The 22,289-nt window shown below is 46.0% G+C and overlaps 1 protein-coding gene across 1 annotated transcript in view; it reads right to left on the bottom strand.

Moving 5' to 3' along the window:
• Positions 1 to 21,979, bottom strand: part of GRIN3B (glutamate ionotropic receptor NMDA type subunit 3B) — a 61,982-nt gene extending 40,003 nt beyond the window's left edge. The window contains 1 exon segment of the mRNA XM_087702387.1: positions 21,488 to 21,979. Coding sequence (XP_087558513.1) covers positions 21,488 to 21,979 — 492 coding nt within the window.
• Positions 21,980 to 22,289: the final 310 nt, after the last annotated feature.

Here is a 22,289-nt window from a genome sequence, read left to right as displayed (position 1 = left end):
CAAAACAGATGAATGCAAAACATACACACAGAGCCAGGGAAAACAAAACAGCCTTTGATACAAAATGCTTAAAAAACACCTCTCAAAGGTATTGCCGAATTGCAATGTGTCTTCATGTGGGAGAAGGAGCGGGTATAATAAATATATAATGTGGAAGTTATTGCAGCAACTAGATCTCATTAAACATGCATGGGAATGAAATGAAGTTTGTTTATATATTTATTTGATTTTTATCCCACCTTTATTTTTATAAATAACCCAAAGTAGCAAACACCTAATATTCCTAATACTCCTCCCATTTTACTCACAACAACGACCCTGTGAGGTGGACTGGGCTGAGACAGAGAGACTGTCTTAAAGTCACACAACCAGCTTTCATGCCTAAGGCGGGATTCTCAGTCTCTTGATTGGTCCAAGGTCATCCAACGAGCTTTCATGCCTAAGGAGGGATTAGAACTCTCAGTCTCCTGATGATTGGCCCAAAGTCATGCAACCAGCTTTCATGCCTAAGGCGGGATTCTCAGTCTCTTGATTGGTCCAAGGTCATCCAACGAGCGTTCATCCCTAAGGCGGGACTAGAATTCTCAGTCTCCTGATGATTGGCCCAAAGTCATGCAACCAACTTTCATGTCTAAGGCGGGACTCTCAGTCTCTTGATTGGTCCAAGGTCATCCAACTAGCTTTCATGCCTAAGGCAGGACTAGAACTCACAGCCTTCTGATTTCTAGGCCAGGGTCTTAACACAAAGTGGTTAAGCTTTCTTTCTAGTTCTTCTCACAATTTTGGGAAAAGGTTGCTACCATGATGCTGAACAAAAGCTAATTTGAAAAGAAAGGTGGGAGGTTTTGCAAGGCTAAGAGTCCAGAAGATTATGATCATATCATAATAAGAAATTTAGGATCACATCAATCTTTAATCCGCCTGGCCTAGGCTAAACACATTGAATTCTACTTTGCACTGGATAGATCTGTCCTCAGATTCTTCTGACCGGTTCTCAACAACACAACTAATTTGGGAGATATTGAAGAATTTTAATGAAAAAAAGACTAGGGGTTTAACGAAAAGAAGGACTAGGAGAGACCTGATAGCAGTGTTCCAATGTCTCAGAGGCTGCCACAAAGAAGAGGGAGTCAAGCTATTCTCCAAAGGACCTGAGGGTAGAACAAGAAGCAATGGGTGGAAACTAATCAAGGAGAGAAGCAACTTAGAACTAAAGAGAAATTTCCTGACAGTCAGAACAATTAGTCAATGGAATGACTTGCCTCCAGAAGTTGTGGGTGCTCCAACACTGCTTTTTAAGAAAAGATTGGACAACCACTTGTCAGAAGAGGTATAAGGTGTCAAACTGGATTTCTTCGAGGGCTGGATTAGCCCCCCCCCCCCCCGCAGCCCATTTTCGGCCTAGATGGCATCCTACGGCACCCGCCCTCCCCCTAAGGCCATTTTGGCTGGTAAAGTGTTGCAGGATGTTGTCCAGACCAAGAATACGCTGTGTGGGGGGGTCTCCATGCAGCCCCTCCGCACCCCGTTTTGGCTGCTAGAGGGTGTGAGACTGCGAAGTTGTTGCTCGCTAACATCTGGTGTTTATGCCTTGCCCCCCTCCATCTACAATCACCTGGCACAATACTGACCATGGGCCGGTCCTTTGCTATTCCCAAGCTGGCCCCGCAGACCAGATTTAAGCACCCGGTGGGACAGATCTGGCCCATGGGCCTTGAGTTTAACACCGCCAATATAGGGTCTTGTGCTTGAGGTTAGACACTCCGAGACCTCCGAGGTCCCTTCCAACTCTGTTATCCTGTTAATTCTGACAAAACGAGGATATTAAATGAGGATATTAAACTGCCTTTTCGGTACAGCCACCAACAAGAAAGGAAGAAGCAGTCAAGGAACAGGTAGCAGACAAGCAATTGGTAGAACAGCCATGGGGATCCTGGAAACGGTAACCAGATATCGTGATGTGTCCGTGCCTACAATCATCACAATCGTGCGCGCCATGATATTCCGTGTGACGTTCTAGTTGGAGTCTGAAGAAGCCTGACAAGGGAGAGTATTGACGCTTTTGAACTTTGACGTTGGGGAAAACTACGGAGAATAATGCGCACAGACAGGAAAACAAACTGATGGATGATTGAACAAATCAATCCAGAGTTTCACTTGAGGCACAAACGGCCAGGCTGAAATGACCCTAACTCAGAAACTAAGCTAAGATTCAGCTTCTCTGGAGAAGGGAAGCCGCTTGGTTTTTCTTGCCTTACTTTTCTCACCATTGAATTGTTGATAAATGTCTCCCTCTGTGTGTGTGTTCCAACATAACTCTGGAATGCCTCAAGCAATTTCAACCAAACTTGGTACACAGGTGACTTACGCTCTGGAAATAAATACTGTGGGGGTAAGACACCCCTAACAACCCTCGGGATGTGTGTTTTGTTAAGATACAGCCTGTTGTGCCTTAAAACGTCTTCTACTGTACTGCCTTAAAATGGCTTCCACCGTACAGCACAGTAGAGTTCCCATGGTAACAGTTTCACAGTACTCCACAAAGAGGCTCCCTCTGGTAAGAGGGAAAATCCAACATTAGAAATCATGTTTGGTCCGGATATTTGTGAATATCTAATACAGGGTTGGGATAAACAAATACCTGGGCAATGCCAGGTTAACAACTAGTTGTTGATAAACCAAGCATCAGAACTGGCTGAAGTTTTCGAGAAGTGGTTGCAGTAAAAGAAAATGGTGGCAAGAAAGGTCGTAACATGCGGCAAAACTTACTTAACAATTGCTTCGCTTAGCATTGGGCTTGGCTGCGGTTGTACGTCAAGGACTTCCTTTAAGACCTTATATTTCACTTCCAAATATGGAAAAAGAAGAACCTGCTGGAAACCACCTGCTGGTTGGCTCCATCGTGTCGTATCTGCTTGACTAAGAATGGGATGAAGAAATACAAGCTAATGAAAAACTTCTCAATATTTATTAATGTGTAGCTTTTATAGAGATTGGATAGCTATTTGTTTGAAATAGTACAGGGTTTCCTGCTTGGTGTGTGTGTGTGTGTGTGTGTGTGTGTGTGTGTGTGTGTGTGTGCACTAGAACAGTGGTCCCCCACTGGTGGTCGGCGGGAAAAATTTAGTAGTCTGCAGAAAAATTATTTGCATTTTTTATATTGCACTAAATCAGGGGTCCTCAAACTACGGCCTCTGGGCCGGATAAGTGCAATTAACATTTGTGTTGCTGCAGAGAGTCTCCCCCTTTGGGGTCTTTTTGTGTGGATCGGCGGGGGCCAGAAATTTTGACTGCTTGGGCTCTACTTCAGCCTCCTGGTCGGGGCTTTGGGCGAAGGCTGGAGGCAATGGTGGGATTCAGCCAGTTCGCACCTATTTGGGAGAACCGGTTCTTAACTTTCTAAGCAGTTCGGGGAACCAGTTGTTGGAAGAAATCTCATTTTGTCCCCCCCCCCCCACTTTACAGAGCTAATCCTGTAAAGAAGGCAGGAAGGAAACATTCTGTTGTTGTTGTTTCTAGCCTAATCTTTATTATCCTGCTTACAGAAACTGCCTCTCCAGTTAACCCTTATTACCATTGTAACAGCTAAGGCGAAGCGTCCATCGACCTCAGTGACGTTGAGTTGGCCACGCCCACCCAGTCACATGACCACTGATCCCCGCCTACCCAGCTGGTCATTAGGGCAGAGAACCGGTTGTTAAATTATTTGAATCCCACCACTGGCTGGAGGGAAGCGCAGTGGTGGCGAAGAGTCGGAAGCTTTTGTTCCAGTGGGACTGCATCATAGTCTGGAGCTGGCTAACCATCTCAGCCTGCTGAGCCTCCAGGCGAAAGTACCGGGCCTTGCACTCCCTCAGGTCTTCCCTCTGTTTGGAAAGCCTATGCTTATAGTCCTCAGTGAGGTGCTTCTGCTGAGCCTCCTTCTTGGTCAGATCCAATTTGAACTGAGCTGTTTTGCCAACTCTTTCTCGTGGTGGCTGCTTTAGATGTGAGGCAGAAGAATTGCAAGCTACCCAGCCAGCATTTAAAACAAAACAAAAACCAAAATAATTATTAGCCAAAATAACTTGGAGTTTCTATCCGTCTACAGGGCGTTAGGCAAGAAAAGGACAAATTGACAGAGATTTGTGGCCCAGCCATAAACAAATGAATTGCTTGGCTGGATTTGATCCACCCAGCCCAATCTTTTGTCTCCAGCAATGATCTGCAAGGAAGAACCATTTTTCCCACGAACACACACATGCACAAAAGCAAATACTAATAGAAATTGAATGCAGTGATAGACGACCATTGGATTGGGAGATTCTGTTTTGGATCTCCACCAGTCACACTTTCCTCTACAATTTAACTTTATCTGTCATTTTCCCCCTAAACAATTCCACGTGTTGAGTCTTTATCGGGCTTGTGTTTTCAACGCAAAAGGTGCTCCCTTATTTTTTATTCATGCAAGATCTCTTGTACTTCCGCACAGCGTGACAATTCTTCTGTTCCCGTTTGTCACGATTTGGCATTTTTCCTGTATTCTTCTTTTTGGTACTTTGTAATTTGAGTTTGAAATCAGAGGCAGTGCTAGACCCATTCTTAAGGGATTTGCATGTTGATGGGTTTTTTTAAAAAAAGACATTTTAAAAACCTTTGCTAGACCAATTCTCGAATACAGCTCATCTGTCTGGAACCTGCACGGCATATCGGACATTAATACAATTGAGTTGGGTCCAGAAGTATTTCACAAGAAGAGTCCTCCACTCCTCTGCTCACAACAGAATCCCTTATGCCACCAGGTTTGAAATTTTTTGGGCTTGGACAACTTAGAACTACGCCGCCTTCGGTCTGACCATAGTACACAAAATTATCTGCTACAATGTCCTACCTGTCAACCAGGGGTGGGTTTCTCGCCCCGTTCCAACCGGTTTGGTTGGAACGGGGCCGGCGGCGTCCTCATGCACGCGTGCGGTGCACGCATGCGTACTAGCGCTGTATGCGTCCTGCGCATGCGTGGAAGCGCAGAACTCGTCAAAACTGGGTAAGGAGCGCGGGCGGGCGGATGGGCCCTTCGCCGTTCCCGGAAATTACTTACTTCCGGGTTCGCCGACCAACCGGTTCGCAGGGACCGCCGTGAACCGGTTGAAACCCACCCCTGCTGTCAACCTACTTCAGCTTCAACCGCAACAATAAACTAGCACACAATAGCTACGAACAAGGTAAACCACTCCAAACTCGATTGCAGAAAATACGACTTCAGCAACTGAGTGATCTGTGCCTGGAATGCACTACTTGACTCTGGGGTTTCTTCCCCAAATGCCCCCAAACCTTAACTTTAGACCATCTACTGTGGACCTCACTCCATTCCTAAGAGGTCTGTAAGGGGCGTCTACAAACGCATCAGCGTACCCACCGTCCCTGTCCTATTGCCCCCACTTATTTGTATCCATTTCCTGTATTCATATTCATGTTTATACTTACCGTATTTTTCGGAGTATAAGATGCACCCTTTACCCTCAAGAAAGAGGGTGAAAATCTGTGTCTTATACACTGAATACAGCATTTTTGACCTCCTGAAACCCCGCCCCTTCACCAAAATGGCTGTGCATAGCCTTTAGGAGGCTTCCAGAGTGCTTCTGGGGGCTGGGGAGGGCAAAAATGAGTGGAAAAAAGGCCGAATTTGGCCCCCTCAGCCCCCAAGAGCACTCTACAAGCCTCCTACAGGTTATGCATGCCCTTTTTTTGACAAAAATTGGGCCAGTTTTTGCAAAAAACGGGCCATATTTTGCGAAAAACGGGCCGTATTTTGCGAAAAACGGGCTGTATTTTGTGAAAAGCAATTTGGGGGCCTGTTTTGGGGGCATTTTGGGGAGGTCTGCAGAGTGCAAAAACTTTTTTAAAAAATTTGCCTCTTCAAAATCTTGGTGCGTCATATACTCTGGTGCGTCTTATACTCCAAAATACTGTATATCTGTTATCTTATACATGCTTGACAAAATAAATAAAAAATCTCAGTGAGCAGAGTGATCATCAAAGTCAAAAACTAAGTCAGCCGTCTCTCTTGCTTTTTAGCAAACACATTTTTTCTTCTATGGCCAGAAGGCTCCCTCATCACCTGGATACAAAAATGACTGTTTTGTACCATCAACTTGCACCCCGAATTCCTTTGTTTCCTTCTCTTGGATCCTCAGCCTTCTTGTTTGTAGTATGGGAATGACTAAGCCATTTACCACAACTCAAAGCCACACTATGCAGTTGTGCCCACAAAGCACTTTGCAAACAAGGATGAGACAGAAAGCAGATGGTATGCTTGGAAGCATTTTGCTGAAGCCAGTGAGTGGGCCAAAGAGAATAGCTGGTATTCACAGCAGAAATAATTAGCTGATTAAAGGCTTGTGTCAAAGGCCCAAGGACACTCCCAGCCAGGAGGTTGACCACTAGGCCTCTGCGTGACTCTCTGAACTGACATTGGTGCCTCCTAGTCCCGTTGCTGGGTGATCATGGAATGTGTAGGGTGGAATAATATGCAATGGTTTGGGGAAATTCAGAAGTACAATTGGATGAAGCTCTAGGGAAGGAAGGAAGGAAGGAAGGAAGGAAGGAAGGAAGGAAGGAAGGAAGGAAGGAAGGAAGGAAGGAAGGAAGGAAGGAAGGAAGGAAGGAAGGAGAGGGAAGAAAAAAAGCGAGGGAGGGAAGAAGATAGGAAAAAGAGAAGGATAGAAGGAAGGAAGAAGAGGGAAGCTAGAAAGAAAAGGAGGGTGGATAGGAAGAAGGAAGGAAAGAGAAGAAGGAAGAAAGGAAGTGAGGATGAAGAGAGGGAAGAAGTAAGGGATGGAAGGGGAGGGAAAGAGGGATGAAAGAAATCTGATGTTCCCTACCAGATTCCCACAAGGAAATTTAATGGAGAAGCAGCAGGAAGGTGGAAATCATTCCTGCCTCCATGACTTTTTTTGCCCGCCCTTCGTCTGTTTAAATAGGAAAATATCTCTGAAATGACTATTAGGTGGGGCACCAATTGTCTAGTTATAACAAGAATCATGTTTACGAAAAGAGCGTGTTTGTAGTAGTAGTCAGAAGTAGCATATTTGTAAGTAGCATTTTGGTGAAGCATGTTTTCAGACTTAACACCTTTTATTAAAGGCATTTATTTTCACGAGTTACAAGCTGCTCCCTCTGCCTTTCCAGCAGGCAGGTAAGTAGCTAGTGATAGGTAGGGAAGGGAGTAAAGGATTGCTAGACTGGCTGGGAAACTGTCACAGAATGTTGAAAGCAAAGATCACGTGACCACAGCAGCTGCCAGTTGCATGGAAGCAGGCACAACTACCCCAAATCCCATTCCCTCGGGAATTATACACTCCAAATTTTGGATGCATTCTGTAAAGTCAGCCCATTTTAGGTACCTTGGTTCAAAAAATTGTTGCCCTAGAGTACACTATTTCATGTAGGTAAAGGTCATTGTAAGAGTTTTAGTAGTACACAGATAGATAAAGCCAAGCAGTGTTGCACGCTTCTCCTATCAGTTCTTATTAAGCCAGATGAAAGAGCATTTGCCATCCAATTTGCTTTCAGAGATTTCACGCATGGAATATGGTGTTCTTTCATTCCTTGTGTGATAAGGCAGTCAAGGGATTTGTGTTTTGTGTGCATATGCGTGAGTGAATGAGTAAGCGGTTGGTCTATCTTATATTGTAAAATTCTTTCACCTGCAGAGTTGCAGGATCCTGATTTCTCTTCCTCCCATTCAACCATAGCCGCTCCGACCAGAGGTGGGTTCCTACCAGTTCGCACCTATTCGGTAGAACCAGTTCGTCAAATCTACTGAAACAATTAGAAGAAGTTCCACCAGTGGACCCGGAAAGCAGGCCACACCTACAGAAGAGGTGTCACCACTGCCACACACACACACACACACACACACACACACACAGACTGACACAGAGAGAGAAAAAGAGAAAGGAAGAAATAAATAAATAAAAAAAGAAAAAAGGAAAGAAAAAGAGCAAGAGATGAAAGGAAAAAAGAAAAAAGGGACAGAGAGACAAAAGGAAGGAGAGAGAGAGAGAGAGAGAACACATGGCTGGCAAGCCACTCCCACCAGGTCACATGGCTGGCAAGCCACTCCCACAAAGGAGGCCACACCCACAGAGTAGGTTCCAAAAGTTTTTGAAACCCATCACTGGCTCCGACCCTATGGAATGAACTACCCCCAGAGATCTGGACCCTACCCACTCTCATGGCCTTCCGAAAGGCTATCAAAACCTGGCTATTCCGGCAGGCCTGGGGCTGTTGACCTCTTGACCGAGGTCCAGCCCCGATTAGACTGGGTGCATGATGTGCTTCTTTTAATCTGTTTTCCTCTGCTTGTTTTAAATTCTTCTTTTAAAATTTTATCTTCTGTAAACCGCCCGGAGTCCTTCGGGATTGGGCGGCCTATAAATTTAATAAATCCAATCCAATCCAACCAGAGGTGGTATTCAGCAGGTTCTGACCAGTTCTGGAGAACCAGTAGCGGAAATTTTGAATAGTTTGGAGAACTGGTAGATACCACCTCTGACTGGCCCTGCCCCCATCTATTCTCTGCCTCCCGAGTCCCAGCTGATCAGGAGGGAATGGGGATTTTGCAGTATCCTTCCCCTGCCACGCCCATCAAGCCACGCCACGCCCACCAAGCCACGCCCACAGAACTAAGGAAACTTTTTAGTGAGATTTCTCCAAAAAGCAGCAAGAGTCTTCACCCTTAAGAATTTCTCTTGAAGAATTTCTCCTGGAGAAATTTAGGAAAACTTCCTGTCTCATTTTTCTGCCCGCTAATTTGATGCAGAATCTCTGGGGGTGATTAATGGCCAGTTCCATTCCTAACCTGTTTCCACCACACAAGATAATAGTCCTCGGCTTATGACCACAATTCAGCCAAAAAAGGAAAACCGTTGTTAAGTGAGTTTTGCCCCATTTCACCACCTTTCTTGTCACAGTTGTTAAGTGAATCACTGTAATTGTTAAATTAGTAACATGGTTGTTTAGTGAATCTGAATTCTCTGTTGATTTGGATTGTCAGACGGTCGCAAAATGGGATGACATGACCCCGGGACACTGCAACCGTCATAAATATGAATCAGCCGCCAAGCGGCTGAATTTTGATCACGTGACCATGGGAATGTTGTAACGGTTTTAAGTATGAAAAACAGTGCTAAGTCACTTTTTCAATGCCACTGTAACTTTGAAGGGTCTCTAAATGAACTGTCGTAAGTCGAGGACTACCTGTATCCCTTCTGCCTATCAGCACACAAGACAGCAATGTTTAATTGAAACGCCACGTAAAAGAACCCAGGAAATCTTTCGGGTGCCCAGATCCTTGCCTGAAAATCATGAAATTATTATAAGTCTTTCTGAAAGCAGATCAAAAGAGGAGACCCATGGCTCAGCTGCGCAATCAGTCTTTTCCCACTTAAAAATGTATCTCTGTGCAATTTCAATTTCACCATGTATGATGCTGTGGGGAGTTTTGCGAAGATGCAGTGGAAAAGGGAAGAGATAACTAATGGAAGCTGAAATCTTGTATAAGAAAATAACCTACTAAACTCAGGGGTTACTCAGCCACTATTACCTTTCTGCCAAGTTTAGAAAATTATGCATTTTCTTTTAATAAAAAAAAAGGCACAGACCTTAACCAACTAAAAACATTTATTCCTCTCATTCCATTCACCTCTCTTCACCCCAATAGCAATAGCACTTCGACTTATGTACCGCTTCATAATGCTTTACAGCCCTCTCTAAGTGGTTTACAGAGTCAGCCTATTTCCCCCAACAATCTGGGTCATTATTTGACCCCCCTTCGAAGGATGGAAGGCTGAGTCAACCTTGAGCCTGGTGAGGTTCGAACTGCCAAATTGGCAGGCAGCTGGCAGTCAGAAGAAGTAGACTGCAGGACTGCGTTCTAACCACTGCGCCACCGCGGCTCATGTTTTAAAGCCCAATGTTTTAAAGAGCCAAGGTGGCGCAGTGGTTAAATGCAGCACTGCAGGCTACTGCTAGATCAGCAGTTCAGCGGTTCAAATCTCACCGGCTCAGGGTTGACTCAGCCTTCCATCCTTCCGAGGTGGGTAAAATGAGGACCCAGATTGTTGGGGGCAATATGCTGACTCTCTGTAAACCGCTTAGAGAGGCCTGAAAGGCCTATGAAGCGGTATATAAGTCTACTGCTATTGCTATTGCTATTAAAAGACAATGTGTAACAATGGTTAAGTGGAGAACCAACAGCTGTGAAGTCCTATGTACCTCATAACATTTGTTGTGATGGGAATGAATAAGAGATGTCCCACTCTGGGACATTGTTTTAAGTAAGGGTGGGTGGGGGGGTGTGGGGGGTGATATTGTGGCCGATGATTTTTGTGTTGCTCCAATTGAACTGGTGCTGTTTGATGTCCATGTGGTTGGAGATTAAGGATTTGGTTGATAAAATGGGGACCCAGATTGTTGGGGGGAAATATGCTGACTCTGTAAAACCACTTAAAAGGTAAAGGTTCCCCTCGCACATATGTGCTAGTCGGTCCCGACTCCAGGGGGCAGTGCTCATCTCTGTTTCAAAGCCGAAGAACTAGCGCTGTCCGAAGACGTCTCCGTGGTCATGTGGCCGGAATGACTAAACACCGCAGGCACACAGAATACTGTTACCTTCCCACCAAAGGTGGTCCCTATTTTTCTACTTGCATTTTTACATGCTCTCGAACTGCTAGGTTTGCACAAGCTGGGACAAATAACGGGAGCTCACTTTGTTATGTGGCGCTGGGGATTCGAACCGCCGAACTGCAAACCTTTCTGATCAACAAGCTCAGCGTCTTAGCCACTGAGCCACCACATCCTGGAGTCCTAATAAACAGAAGAACACTGACATCCCCTAAACTCCACTGAATATGTTACTAGCCAGGATGGGATCCAGCCGGTTCGGACCAGTTTGGGTGAACCGGTACCTCCGATGATCAGCTGGGAGCGAAACGGTTCGCTCCGACGATCATGTGGGCCCGCCCGCTCCGCTCACGCACTTTACTTACCTATATCCTCTCAGCTGATTCACGCGGCAGAGTGGATTGCTGCGCCTCAGCTGTATTACTCCCCACAAGTAACGTGGAAAGTAAGTTTTGATAAAACTGTGCACTCATGCGCAGCGTTCGTCAGGCGCAGGTGGAGCATACGTTTGTGAAGCGCACGATCACCAAATCGGTTGTTAAACTGGTAAGATCCCACCACTGCCTAGCCTGATAATGAAATGTTTGGAAACTAATCCACACGCTCAGAGAATGAACCTTCACCCTTATCCTATACCCGAGCTACAGATATTTGCCACTATTGCTTTAAGTCTCAGGAGGAAGAATGGAATATCAATGCAATAAAGGATGGAATCCCACGAGCATTTTGCAAATGAAGTGGAGTTGATTTATGTTGACAAACGGGGACATTTTCAGCCTGAACTCGCTGGAAATCAAACTGACAACGTCGGTAAAGGGTTCTTAAAGAACAAGAGAGGGAAAATGAAGAATTGAGGTATCACTGTTCCTGATCAAATGCCATCAAAGGGAAGGTGGAACAAAAATATGACACCTGTGTAAAAGCTAGGGGAAAGAGAGTTGATTTGAATTGGAGGTGGGGGTGGGGAGAAGCTTCTGGAAACTGTAGGTGCCTGTCAGAATGCACATTTAAAAAGGTCATGGTTTGGGCTGACATTTTGACTTTTTTGACCTCACCCCTGCAGAACCCCTGCATTTGATTTAATGCAGAATCCCCCACCACCACTTTCCCTTAATTGCACTGGTCTGGGTCTCCTCCAGTGGTGGGATTCACTTACCTTCCCTACCGATTTGCAAATGTGAGCGTACGTGGCGCATCTGCACACTGCCTTCTGCGCATGTGCAGTGCTCGCGCATTACGTCGGGGTGGGTGGGTGGAGCATCCCGCAACCGGTTCGCCCAAACTGGGGAAAACTGGCTGAATACCATCTCTGGTCTCCTCCCAGCCTAATAAGGTTTTGACTCATTTTTCATTTGCTGCTAGGGAAGAAATCTATAGCATTGCTTTACCTTGTATCCAGAAGTTATCTCTTCTGCAATGGAGATATTTTTCACGACACAAGGGAGCTCTGTCAAAAAAACCTCAAAATTGTGGATTATAATTTTGTTTCTACTTAACAGAAGCAAAAAAAAAAAACCCAAACCCCTAACATCTAATGTCTACTGCTTTATTTATGACATATGACAGCTCCAAAGAGTGGGCGGGGGGGGGGGGGGGAGAGAAGGAAACGGCTAAACACTTTTAATGATCTAATTTCACTCAGCTAAATCGGCTATGCAAAAGTCCCTTCGCAAAACCTTTGACCCCTTAAAACAAAAGGCAGTTCTTGGCTATTTCTTTGAGGCACATTTCCTCAGCTTATGACCACAATTCTGGCCAGAATTTCCATTGCTAAGCAAGAAAGTTGTTAAATGATTTTGTGCCCCACTTTGTGACCATTTTTTTGCCATAGTGTCAAACTGGCAGCCTGCAGGCCGGATCTGTGTAACGCACAGGCCACGCCCAACCTAGTTCCGCAAAGGCAAAAAAAACGCATTACGATACGTCATGTGACATTGTGACACAATGACTTTGACACCTGGGCCACAGATGTTAAGTGACCACTGCAGTTGTTAAGCGAATCAGACGGTTGTTAAGCAAATCTGGCTCCCCTCATTGACTTTGCTTGTCGGAAGCCAGCTGGCAAGGTTACAAAAGGTGATCACATGATCCCAGGACAATGCAACTGTCATAAATACATGCCAGTTGCCAAGCAACCAAATTTTGACAACGTGACTGTGGAGATGCTGCAACGGGCATAAGTGAAAAAGGGTCATAAGCAGTGGTGGGACGCCCCCCCCCCCGGTTTAACAACCGGTTCAGGGATTGCGCACTCCCTGCGCGCCCGCACCTGACGTGCACTCCGCACGCATGTGCAGTTTTAACCAAACTTACCTTCCACGTTACTTCTAGGTGGCGCAGACGTTAGGGTGCAGTACTGCAGGCCACTTCAGCTGACTTTTATCTGCAGTTCAACAGTTCAAATCTCACCGGCTCAAGGTTGACTCAGCCTTCCATCCTTCCGAGGTGGGTGAAATGAGGACTTAGACTGTGGGGGCGATATGCTGACTCTGTAAACCGCTTAGAGAGGGCTGAAAGCCCTATGAAGCAGTATATAAGTCTAACTGCTATTGCTATTGCTATGGAGTAACACAACTGAGGCGTGGCAATCCGTGAATCAGCTGAGAGGATATAGGTAAGTAAAGCAGCCAGGCGGGCCCAGCTGATTGTTGGGAGCAAAACAATTCACTCCCCAGCTGATCGTCAGAGCTACCAATTTGCCTGAACCAGTCCGAAGAGGTTGAATCCCAACTCTGGTCATAAGTCACTTTTTGGAGTGCCATTGTAACTTTGAACCATCCTTAAACTGGTTGTAAGTTGAGGACTATCCGAAATGAAATCAATGGCATTTAGAAATCTTGCTGGGCTTTTTTCCATATGAAACCAATACCAACCATCTGCTTCATGCTGATTTGTAAGAGATGAAGGATGCCCACACAATGGGAGAGGCTCTATTTTTCTTCATCATGCTAGACAGGAACATCGCAAGCTAATTTAGAGTATGAGCATTCATCTTTACAATCCGGTACACTGTTTGCCCGCTTTAACCAGCAGTAGCTGTGTTTGTACAACATGCTTCACCACGTCAGCTGAAGACTCGGAGAGATGGCATTGGCACGGGGCATGGAAGTAGGTACAGTATTAAACCGGGATCAATTCGAATGCACATGGCTCAGCATGCTGCATAACCCAGGCTATTGTTAGGTTGCTTGTTATGCAACCCAGAAAATGTGGGTTGAGCTTAACGTGTGAATGCGTTCCATTAAAAAAAAAAAAACATCAACAAACATCTCTCTGGCGGGTGTCAAAGATTCCCTGTTACTTGATTTAATTCAATTTTTCAAACTGAACCTAGGACAATATAATTGCAAAAGGAGCATCAGGAAAAACGCAGCCCGAAGAAACTTGATGCAATCTCCGTCCTGCCTGTCAAATCTGCAAATCAGAAACCTTCCCATCTTTGGTTTTCCAAAGAAATTGGGGCCCTTTCACAATAGAGGGATTATTATACTGTTGGCCAGTTTTGGAAAGTTGTTGTAAATGTGCTAAGATCGCACAACAATCAGAACACTTGGTCATTCTCAAGTGCCAATGTCCATTTTGTATCTCCATTTGTGTTGCATTTTTCAGCCGGTTACTTTCAAAAGAGAAAGGCAAGGACTTTAACTTTTGTTGTCGTTGTGGCTGTTGTTGTTGTTGCTTGTTTCATATTAACAAATAATGAACACATCAGAATATTTCTGGAGGTCGCTAAGAATCTAGCAAATCCTTCCTTAACCAGATCAAAGATCCACAGAGCAGCACACTGTTTCTCCCAGGATATAAAAATTGCAACTTGCTCTCTTTTTTTTTCATCACTTGGGTATACTGCTATTATACCTGGAGGATCCATTTATCACTCTCAGAATGTAATTCTTCACTGTTTAAACCTTTAGTCAAGCTGACACCATAACTTTAGTGTGTGGCAGCAGCCAAAAAAGCTAACACAATCCTTGGGTGCATAAACAGAGGCACAGAATCAAAATCACGTGAAGTATTAGTACCGCTTTATAAATCCTTAGTAAGGCCACACCTGGAATACTGCATCCAGTTTTGGTCGCCACATTACAAAAAAAGATGTTGAGACTTTGGAAAAAGTGCAAAGAAGAGCAACTAAGATGATTAAAGGCCTGGAGACTAAAACATATGAAGAACAGTTGCAGGGTTTGGGTCTGGCTAGTCTAGAGAAAAGAAGAATTAGGGGTGACATGATAGCAGCATTTCAGTATTTGAGAGGCTGCCACAAATTTTTCCAAAGCACCAAAGAGGGCAGGACAAGAAAACAATGGATGGAAACTAATCAAGGAGAGAAGCAACCTGGAATTGAGGAGAAACTTCCCAACAGGGAGGACACTTAACCAGTGGAGCAGCTTGATTTCAGATGTTGTGGGTGCTTCATCACTGGAGGTTTTTAAGAAGAGACTGGACAATCACTTGTCTGAACTAGTATAGGATCTCCTGCTTCGGCAGGGGGCTGGACTAGAAGACCTCCAAGGGTCCCCTCCAGCTCTATTCGGATTGATAATTGATAACTAGAGGCAAAGAATCTCCGACCATGTAAAGACAGTGGGCTTTATTAGGGCTAATAATAATATTCAAGAAATCTCTAGGTCAATGCTTTTACTTTGGCCACTTTAAGAAGTGTTGACTTCGATTGCCCAGAATTCCCCAAATGTGAGCATGATGGCTGGGGAATTCTGGGAGCTAGCAGTTAGCAGTTAGACTTATATACCGCTTCATAGGGTTTACAGAGTCAGCATATCGCCCCCAACAGTCTGGGTCCTCATTTCACCCACCTCGGAAGGATGGAAGGCTGAGTCAACCTTGAGCTGGTGAGATTTGAACCGCTGAACTGCAGATAGCAGTCAGCTGAAGTGGCCTGCAGTACTGCACTCGACCCACTGCGCCACCTCGGCTCTAAGTCCACACCCCTTAAAGTTGCCAAGGTTGAGCAACTAGGCTGTCCTACGTGATCCGGATCCCTGATATTGACACAGGCAGAGTGAACTGCCTCCAAGAGTGGGTGAAACTCATAATGGATTACCCCAAATCCCTTGCATTGCACGATTCCTGTCCCCAATACTGCAAGGACTTCCTCGCATGGTAGCACAGGTTGTCCTCGACTTGCAACAGTTCATTTAGTGACCGTTCTAAGTTACAACGGCACTGAAAAAAGTGACTTTTTCACAGTCACAACCTTTGCAGCCTCCCCCCCATGATCACGTGATCAGAATTCAGGGGCTTGGCGATGATAAGGTAATTCTAATAGGGGAACAAATGAAAACTGGTATATATAGGCAGCGATGCCTTGTTGAACAATGAAGGAATAAGATCTCTGTTTGAAGGTATGAAATGTAAGATTAACAATGAATAGAAGTATATTCTCTGGGGGAAAACAATGCTAATGTTAACTGAATATATATGGTAGAAGGAAAATGAGACCTTTAGTTACATTAGAGGAAATATCTGAGATGGTAAACATTATTTGAAGATGTAGATGTTAAAACAACCGTAATCAAACGACATGCTGCATGTGATGATGGTTTTTTTTGTTGTTTTTTTGTTTTTTTTTTTTTTTTTGTTTTTTTTCCCTTTCCCTCTTGGACCTTTTTTTGTCCTTTTTGGCCTCCCCCCCTCCCCCCACCCTCTTTCTTTTCTTTCCCCTTTCCTTCTTGAACCTATTTTTTGTCTTTTTTGGCCTCCCCCCCTTCCCCCACCCTTTTTTTCCCCTCTCTCCCTTGTTTTATTTTCTTGTTTTTTGTTTTGTAAACCCTAGCTTATTGTGGTGCTTATTAAATATACAATAGAGAGATACGGGATGTATAAACTTAGTAGGGATGCACCTGTGATTAAACGACATATTGTATGTGAAGATGGGTTTTCCCTCCCCCCCCTTTTTTTTCTCTCCATCCTCTCCCTTTCCCATTGTTGTCCATGTAACAAAAAATAAAAATAATTTATTAAAAAAAAAAAAAAGAATTCAGGGGCTTGGCAACTGGTTCATACTTATGACCATTGCAGCGTCCCAGGATCCCCTTTTTTGCGACCTTCTGACAAGCAAAGCCAATGGGGAAGCCAGATTCACTTAACAGCCAGGTTACTGGCTTATCGACCGCAGTGGCTTACTTTAACAACTGCCGCAAGGAATGTCGTAAAATGGGACAAAACTCACTTAAGAAACGTCTCACTGAACAACCTAAATTTTGGGATCAATTGTGGTCGTAAAGCCAAGGATTATATAGTACAGGAGCTCTTTCTTGAGCAGGGGCTGGACTAGAAGACCTCCAAGGTCCCTTCCAGCTTCATTCTGATTCTGATTCTGACTACCTGTATAGAGCCACTCTCCCAATCTATAGAATTCCAAAGATGCAGATTAAACAACATGATGTATCCCTTGATGGTCCAATCTGAGCTTTTCACACCCCAGCATCCTAGGAGTAGTAGTGGAACTGCAACACCCAGAATCCCCAGTGTCTGTGCCAGGTAGGGAATAGTGGGAGTTGGAGTCCTAACCTACCTAGAGCTCATCAGACTGAGAAAGTTGACCCGGCCGCTTTCTATAGTTGAGTACAGCTGTTCCAATCTCTTTTCATGCTCTATTTATATTTCATACCTCTCCCACCAATTCTCCGCTCACGATTCCAGTCTCTCAACTGGAATTAAGGTGTAAAGTGCTCCAAGCCTGGAGCATCAATTTAAACCAAGATGAAACTATCCCGTTCTCGGCAACTACTGACAATTTCCTAGATCAGTTCGCTTTCCAGAGGATTTCTCCTGCTCTTAGAGACGCCAATCGTTTCACAGGGATGAGTCAAATCCCCAGGGCTTTCTGGCTACTATTATAGCCGCATCCTCTGATCCTCGGAGATGTCCAGCTGTAAAGACCAGCACGCTGGGAACAAGTGAAATGCCCTCAGGTTTTAAATGTAAACTCCACACAAGCTTTTCGCTTCTGACTGTGCCTTTCCCACCCCCCCCTTCTTTCTTTCTTTCACCGATGTGCCGGCAGGAAATTGGTTTTTGCCAAGCCTGTATATGAAATACAGATGGCCTGCCGGGGAAATTACTTGCCGGGAGACAAGGAGCAAAAGATGCTTTCGATCTGATCGATAGGGTGTGATTTGAAAGGGAAAAAAACCAAGGAGGGGAGGTGGGGAATATCCCCCTTCGGAATCTCGACATGACCTTGTAAGCCCGTTTATTCTGTAAATAATTTCCTGAAGGGGGAGAAAAGGGACATTGGAGATTCCAGAAAGTCTGCTTGTTCCCCAAATCGTGTTTTAGCTAGATGGCACACCATGGAATGGGCAAAACTATGCACGCTTGATCTCATTGTTCCAAGATAACCCAGGTACCAGGTGTGGGTACCAATGACCCCCAGCTTTGGGTACCTGGTTCTCCTCTGTTCCCGAGCAGCTCCCCGCCCTCATTGGCTTTACAAACCCAACCCATTTCTTAACTATCATCTGCAGGCTACTGCAGAACAGCAGCGGATGGGGAGTGTTACACAAACACCAGCAGGGCTAAAGCAAAGTGGCCATGTGCCAATAAAGGTGGGCTTTACTACCAACCCTGTTTTTTCTCCCATAGAACTTTGATCCCTGAGAAGCTTTATTTCTAGCCTAGGGGAACGCTCCAGGGGTGAATGGCTTGAGCCAGCCCTGGGCCACAAGGTAGGATTATTGTATGCCACTGCAGAATGACACCTCGATCAGGTGTGCCCAGCCTTGCCCACTTTAAGACCTGTGGACTTCAACTCCCAGAATTCCGCAGCCAGCAGGGGAAGTCCACAAGTCTTAAAGTTGCTAAGGTTGGACACTCCTGACCTAGATGGTAACTCTCTTTGAGAGGCAGAGCAGATTAAAAAAAAAAGGCTAAAATCCCACCCGTGAAATCAATTTCATTGATTGGACAAGAGCCAGTGATTAAGCTATCTTGCAAGGTTGTTGTGAAGATAAAAGAGGAGTGGTCTGATCTATTTGGAGGCAGAGGAGGGTTCACAGGTGGGAAAGGGCTGTAAGAATGGCATACACCTACATCTACACACCAGCATCTGCACATCTGCAGAAGAAACCTATTTCTCTCCCTAAAATATCTCAGAAGCGGCTGTCAATCCATACTATGTTAAATAGCCATCAACAGACACACAGAGATAAATCACATTTACATACCATTCAAGAGGCAATAAAACAGCTCGGAAGGGAAGAAAAAGACCACTTAAATGTCCTCTCCAACACCAGATAAACAAGGATTGACACCAGACAAACAATTGAACAGAATACCCCAACCTAAGAACCACCAGGGGAAAAAAAAACACTAGCAAGACAAACTACTGTATATAAACAGGAAAGAGTGCACTATTTATGCATACACTCATTCACACTGATGATGTTGCCTAGATGGATAATGAAACATTTGCAAGCCAATAGCCAAGCTCATCAAACACCAAGGTCTCCACCGTTAAATCCCACGCCATTTATATTCTCAGCCATTACTTATATTCTCAGCCATTACATAGAATAATTACGTGACATAGAAAAAATAAACAGCTTTCCTTTACAAAGGTCTTACAAATGTATATGCTTTCTTTTTAAACAAACCCAAATCTAAATATAGGCAGTGAGGATCCAATTTTCTGGGACATCTGACTTGGAGCAGCCCTACGTTGAGGAAGGAAGGCAGAAGGCACAGCCCCCCCCCCCAAAAAGGATCCCTAGATCCCTGCATGGAATAGCAATCGCTCACAGGAGCAACGATCTACTGCAACCCATCTTCCAGTGAGTGGCAGAGAACCAAAACTTCCACTTTTTTTTTTTTTTTGAAAACTCCCTCGGTTCTACAAAATAGAAACTGCCCGAAACAAATATGAAAATAACAGAGATATCATCGCTTCTAAACAGAAGGTTTAGAACCTGTTAGTGTGTGTGTGTGTGTGTCTGTCTGTCTGTCTGTTTCTATCATTAGGCTGGAAAGTTATTTATCCTATTCCTATTGCAACAGCTGTGGGTGTGATTCAGGAACAGAGAGGAAGGCAGCTTATGGGCTCAAAGAGTCTCGTTTTATACCAGGGGAGATTTACCTGCTGGAACAGGTATTGGAGCTAACTCAAAATCTGCCTTCTTGTCCCCTCCTGAAATGTTAAGTGAGTTGGGGCATCAAGGGAAGAGTTAAGACTACAACAAGCAACCTGTGCTTTGAGATCAGAGCATCAGCTTCCCGTTGGGAAAAATCTCCTGGTTTAAATCCCAGTGTTTCCAAGGAAGGCTGAGAAATCCATTGTGTATATCAAATATCTCACCGAGCAGTATTGAGCGACAGGACTCAAAATTCAAATCTTTCCTGCGTTTCTACGTACCGTGAGATGTTCTAGAGCCGAGGTGGCGCAGTGGTTAAATGCAGCACTGCAGGCTACTGCTAGATCAGCAGTTCAGCGGTTCAAATCTCACCGGCTCAGGGTTGACTCAGCCTTCCATCCTTCCGAGGTGGGTAAAATGAGGACCCGGATTGTTGGGGGCAATATGCTGACTCTCTGTAAACCGCTTAGAGAGGGCTGAAAGCCCTATGAAGCGGTATATAAGTCTACTGCTATTGCTATTCTTCCAGAAAATCTTATTGATTTCTGCCCAGTTCTCACAAATTCCAGAGCTAATGGTATTCTTGCAATATTTTTTCTTACCTGTGCCCTAGTTTCTTTGACCCATTATTTATGGGTAGATAACCTTCCAACATGGTGGCTCCCCAATTTCTAGCCTCTTAACATTTAGGGATAGATTGCCTCTGAATAAGGAAGCTCCACTGAGCACAACGGCTGAAGAAGAGCTTTCCTTGGTTTGAAACAGAAAAAAAATAATCTAATGAATAAATTCTTAACATCCCCTTCCCTACACTGAGTAGTGACGAGGACTCCAAGAATGGCACAAGCAAGGAATGAAAGCGACAACAGATCTTGTTTCGTCCCCAGGAACGGCAGAGGAAGATTGCCACCGTATTCCTAGGCTTCATTTCATTACCACACCTAGCAGACGATGGGGAAAGCCACATGAGGACACGTATAATTTATTCTTTGCCAAATGGGATTCATCGCAAGAAATGGCTATTGCAACCTTCCCAACCTGATGCTCCCCAGATGTGTGTACTGGCAAAGGAGGCTGAGAGTTGACACCCAAAACATCTGGGGGGCAACCTGTTCCTTTGCTCCAGCGTCTCTTTCTGACTCTAGAATATTGAGGTTTGCTAATGGGCAAATTCTAGCCAGCTTCCATATCTAAGGGTAGCTCATCTGCTGTGGGGACTAGAACCACAGTGCACGAGCTGGGTGACAATTGGTACCTTAAGTTTGTCCTAAATATAGGAGGATGATCTACGACGGGTGTTTCCTGCATCCAACAGATGAAAGTCGACAGTCGGTGTCTACGGAAATTCACGGGAGTAGTAAATAATGGTTTAAAGATAAACAACCCTGGCAAGAGGAATTCTCCTGCTGGTATTTTTCTAGCATTCAGTAACCTGAAGAATGAAGGCTCCGCGGATGTGGAAATCAATAGTAATCATCACAACGCTCCATTTTACAATAGCACGAGCACAAAGGGCCACAGCCATCCCAAACTGCCCAATCTCCTCTCCCCTAAGGAATCTACCTCCCCTAAGATAGACTGCACAGGCATAGGGAGGCTTCCCAGCCTCCGTCAAACGGCACCGGGGCTTTCTCCTGCTCTTTTCTCCTCGGCAGCGGCCCCTGGATTGGAAGATAGGCTGCCCCTGGCTGTGGAGGCTCTAGAAGAGGAAGAGGGCGAAGGAGGCTTACCCAGGTCCTGAAGGGCATCGGGGGCTCGTCGGCATCGTCGCCCGGCTGGCCCTCCTGCTCCTCCGGCTCCTGCCTGATGCTGATGAAGGGGATGTCCAGGAAGGCGGCGGCGAAATCCACCTGGAGCAGCTCCCGACGGGTGGCGGGAAAGGCGAGCACGGCGGCGACCCCTCGCACCACCAGCACCTGGCACAGCCAGCGGGCCAGCGAGGCCGGGTCCCGGTAGAGGGGAGCCCCGGGCAAGACCTCCAGGCTGAGGTTGTAAGGCAGGACGGCGGCGGCGGCGCGGCTGGCCCGAGCCAGGGCGTTGCGCACCCGGCTCTGCGCGCCTCCTCCACGGGGCAGCAAGGCGCCCAGCTTCACCGTGTGCCCGATCCGCGCCAGGATGTGGCAGGGCTGCGGGTGGCCCCGGCCCGGCGCGGGGAGCAGCAGCAAAAGGCTGCAGGGGAGCGCCAGGCACCAGCAGCAGAGGAGCGCCCGGCGCAACTCCATAGAGGAAGCCTGCGCGGCGGGGGCGGGCAAAGTTTGGGGCGCCCGGCCCCTCCGCCCCCCTCCCCGGCCCCTGGGTGGGCAGGAGGGCTGGGGGCGCCTAGGAGGGGAGGGAAGGGGCCGGGCAGGGCCCGCCCATGGGAGCCTCGGGGGCGGAGGAAGGAAGCCGGAGCTGCAGCCGATCCAGTGGCCGGGCGCTCTCTGCGCTCTGCCTGGCGCTCGCTTTCCCGGGCGAAGGCAGGATAGGGCTTGCCTTGGCGCCGTTGGGCCGCTGGGGGCGCTGGAAGGCGGCGGGGACCCGCCAAAAGAGGGC

Source organism: Thamnophis sirtalis, unplaced genomic scaffold (genome assembly GCF_051295495.1).
Source record: "Thamnophis sirtalis isolate CommonGarterSnake01/CBP01778 unplaced genomic scaffold, rThaSir2_p1.2 scaffold_1, whole genome shotgun sequence".
NCBI classification, from domain to species: Eukaryota; Metazoa; Chordata; class Lepidosauria; order Squamata; family Natricidae; genus Thamnophis; species Thamnophis sirtalis.
This window is presented reverse-complemented; position numbering and strand designations above follow the sequence as displayed.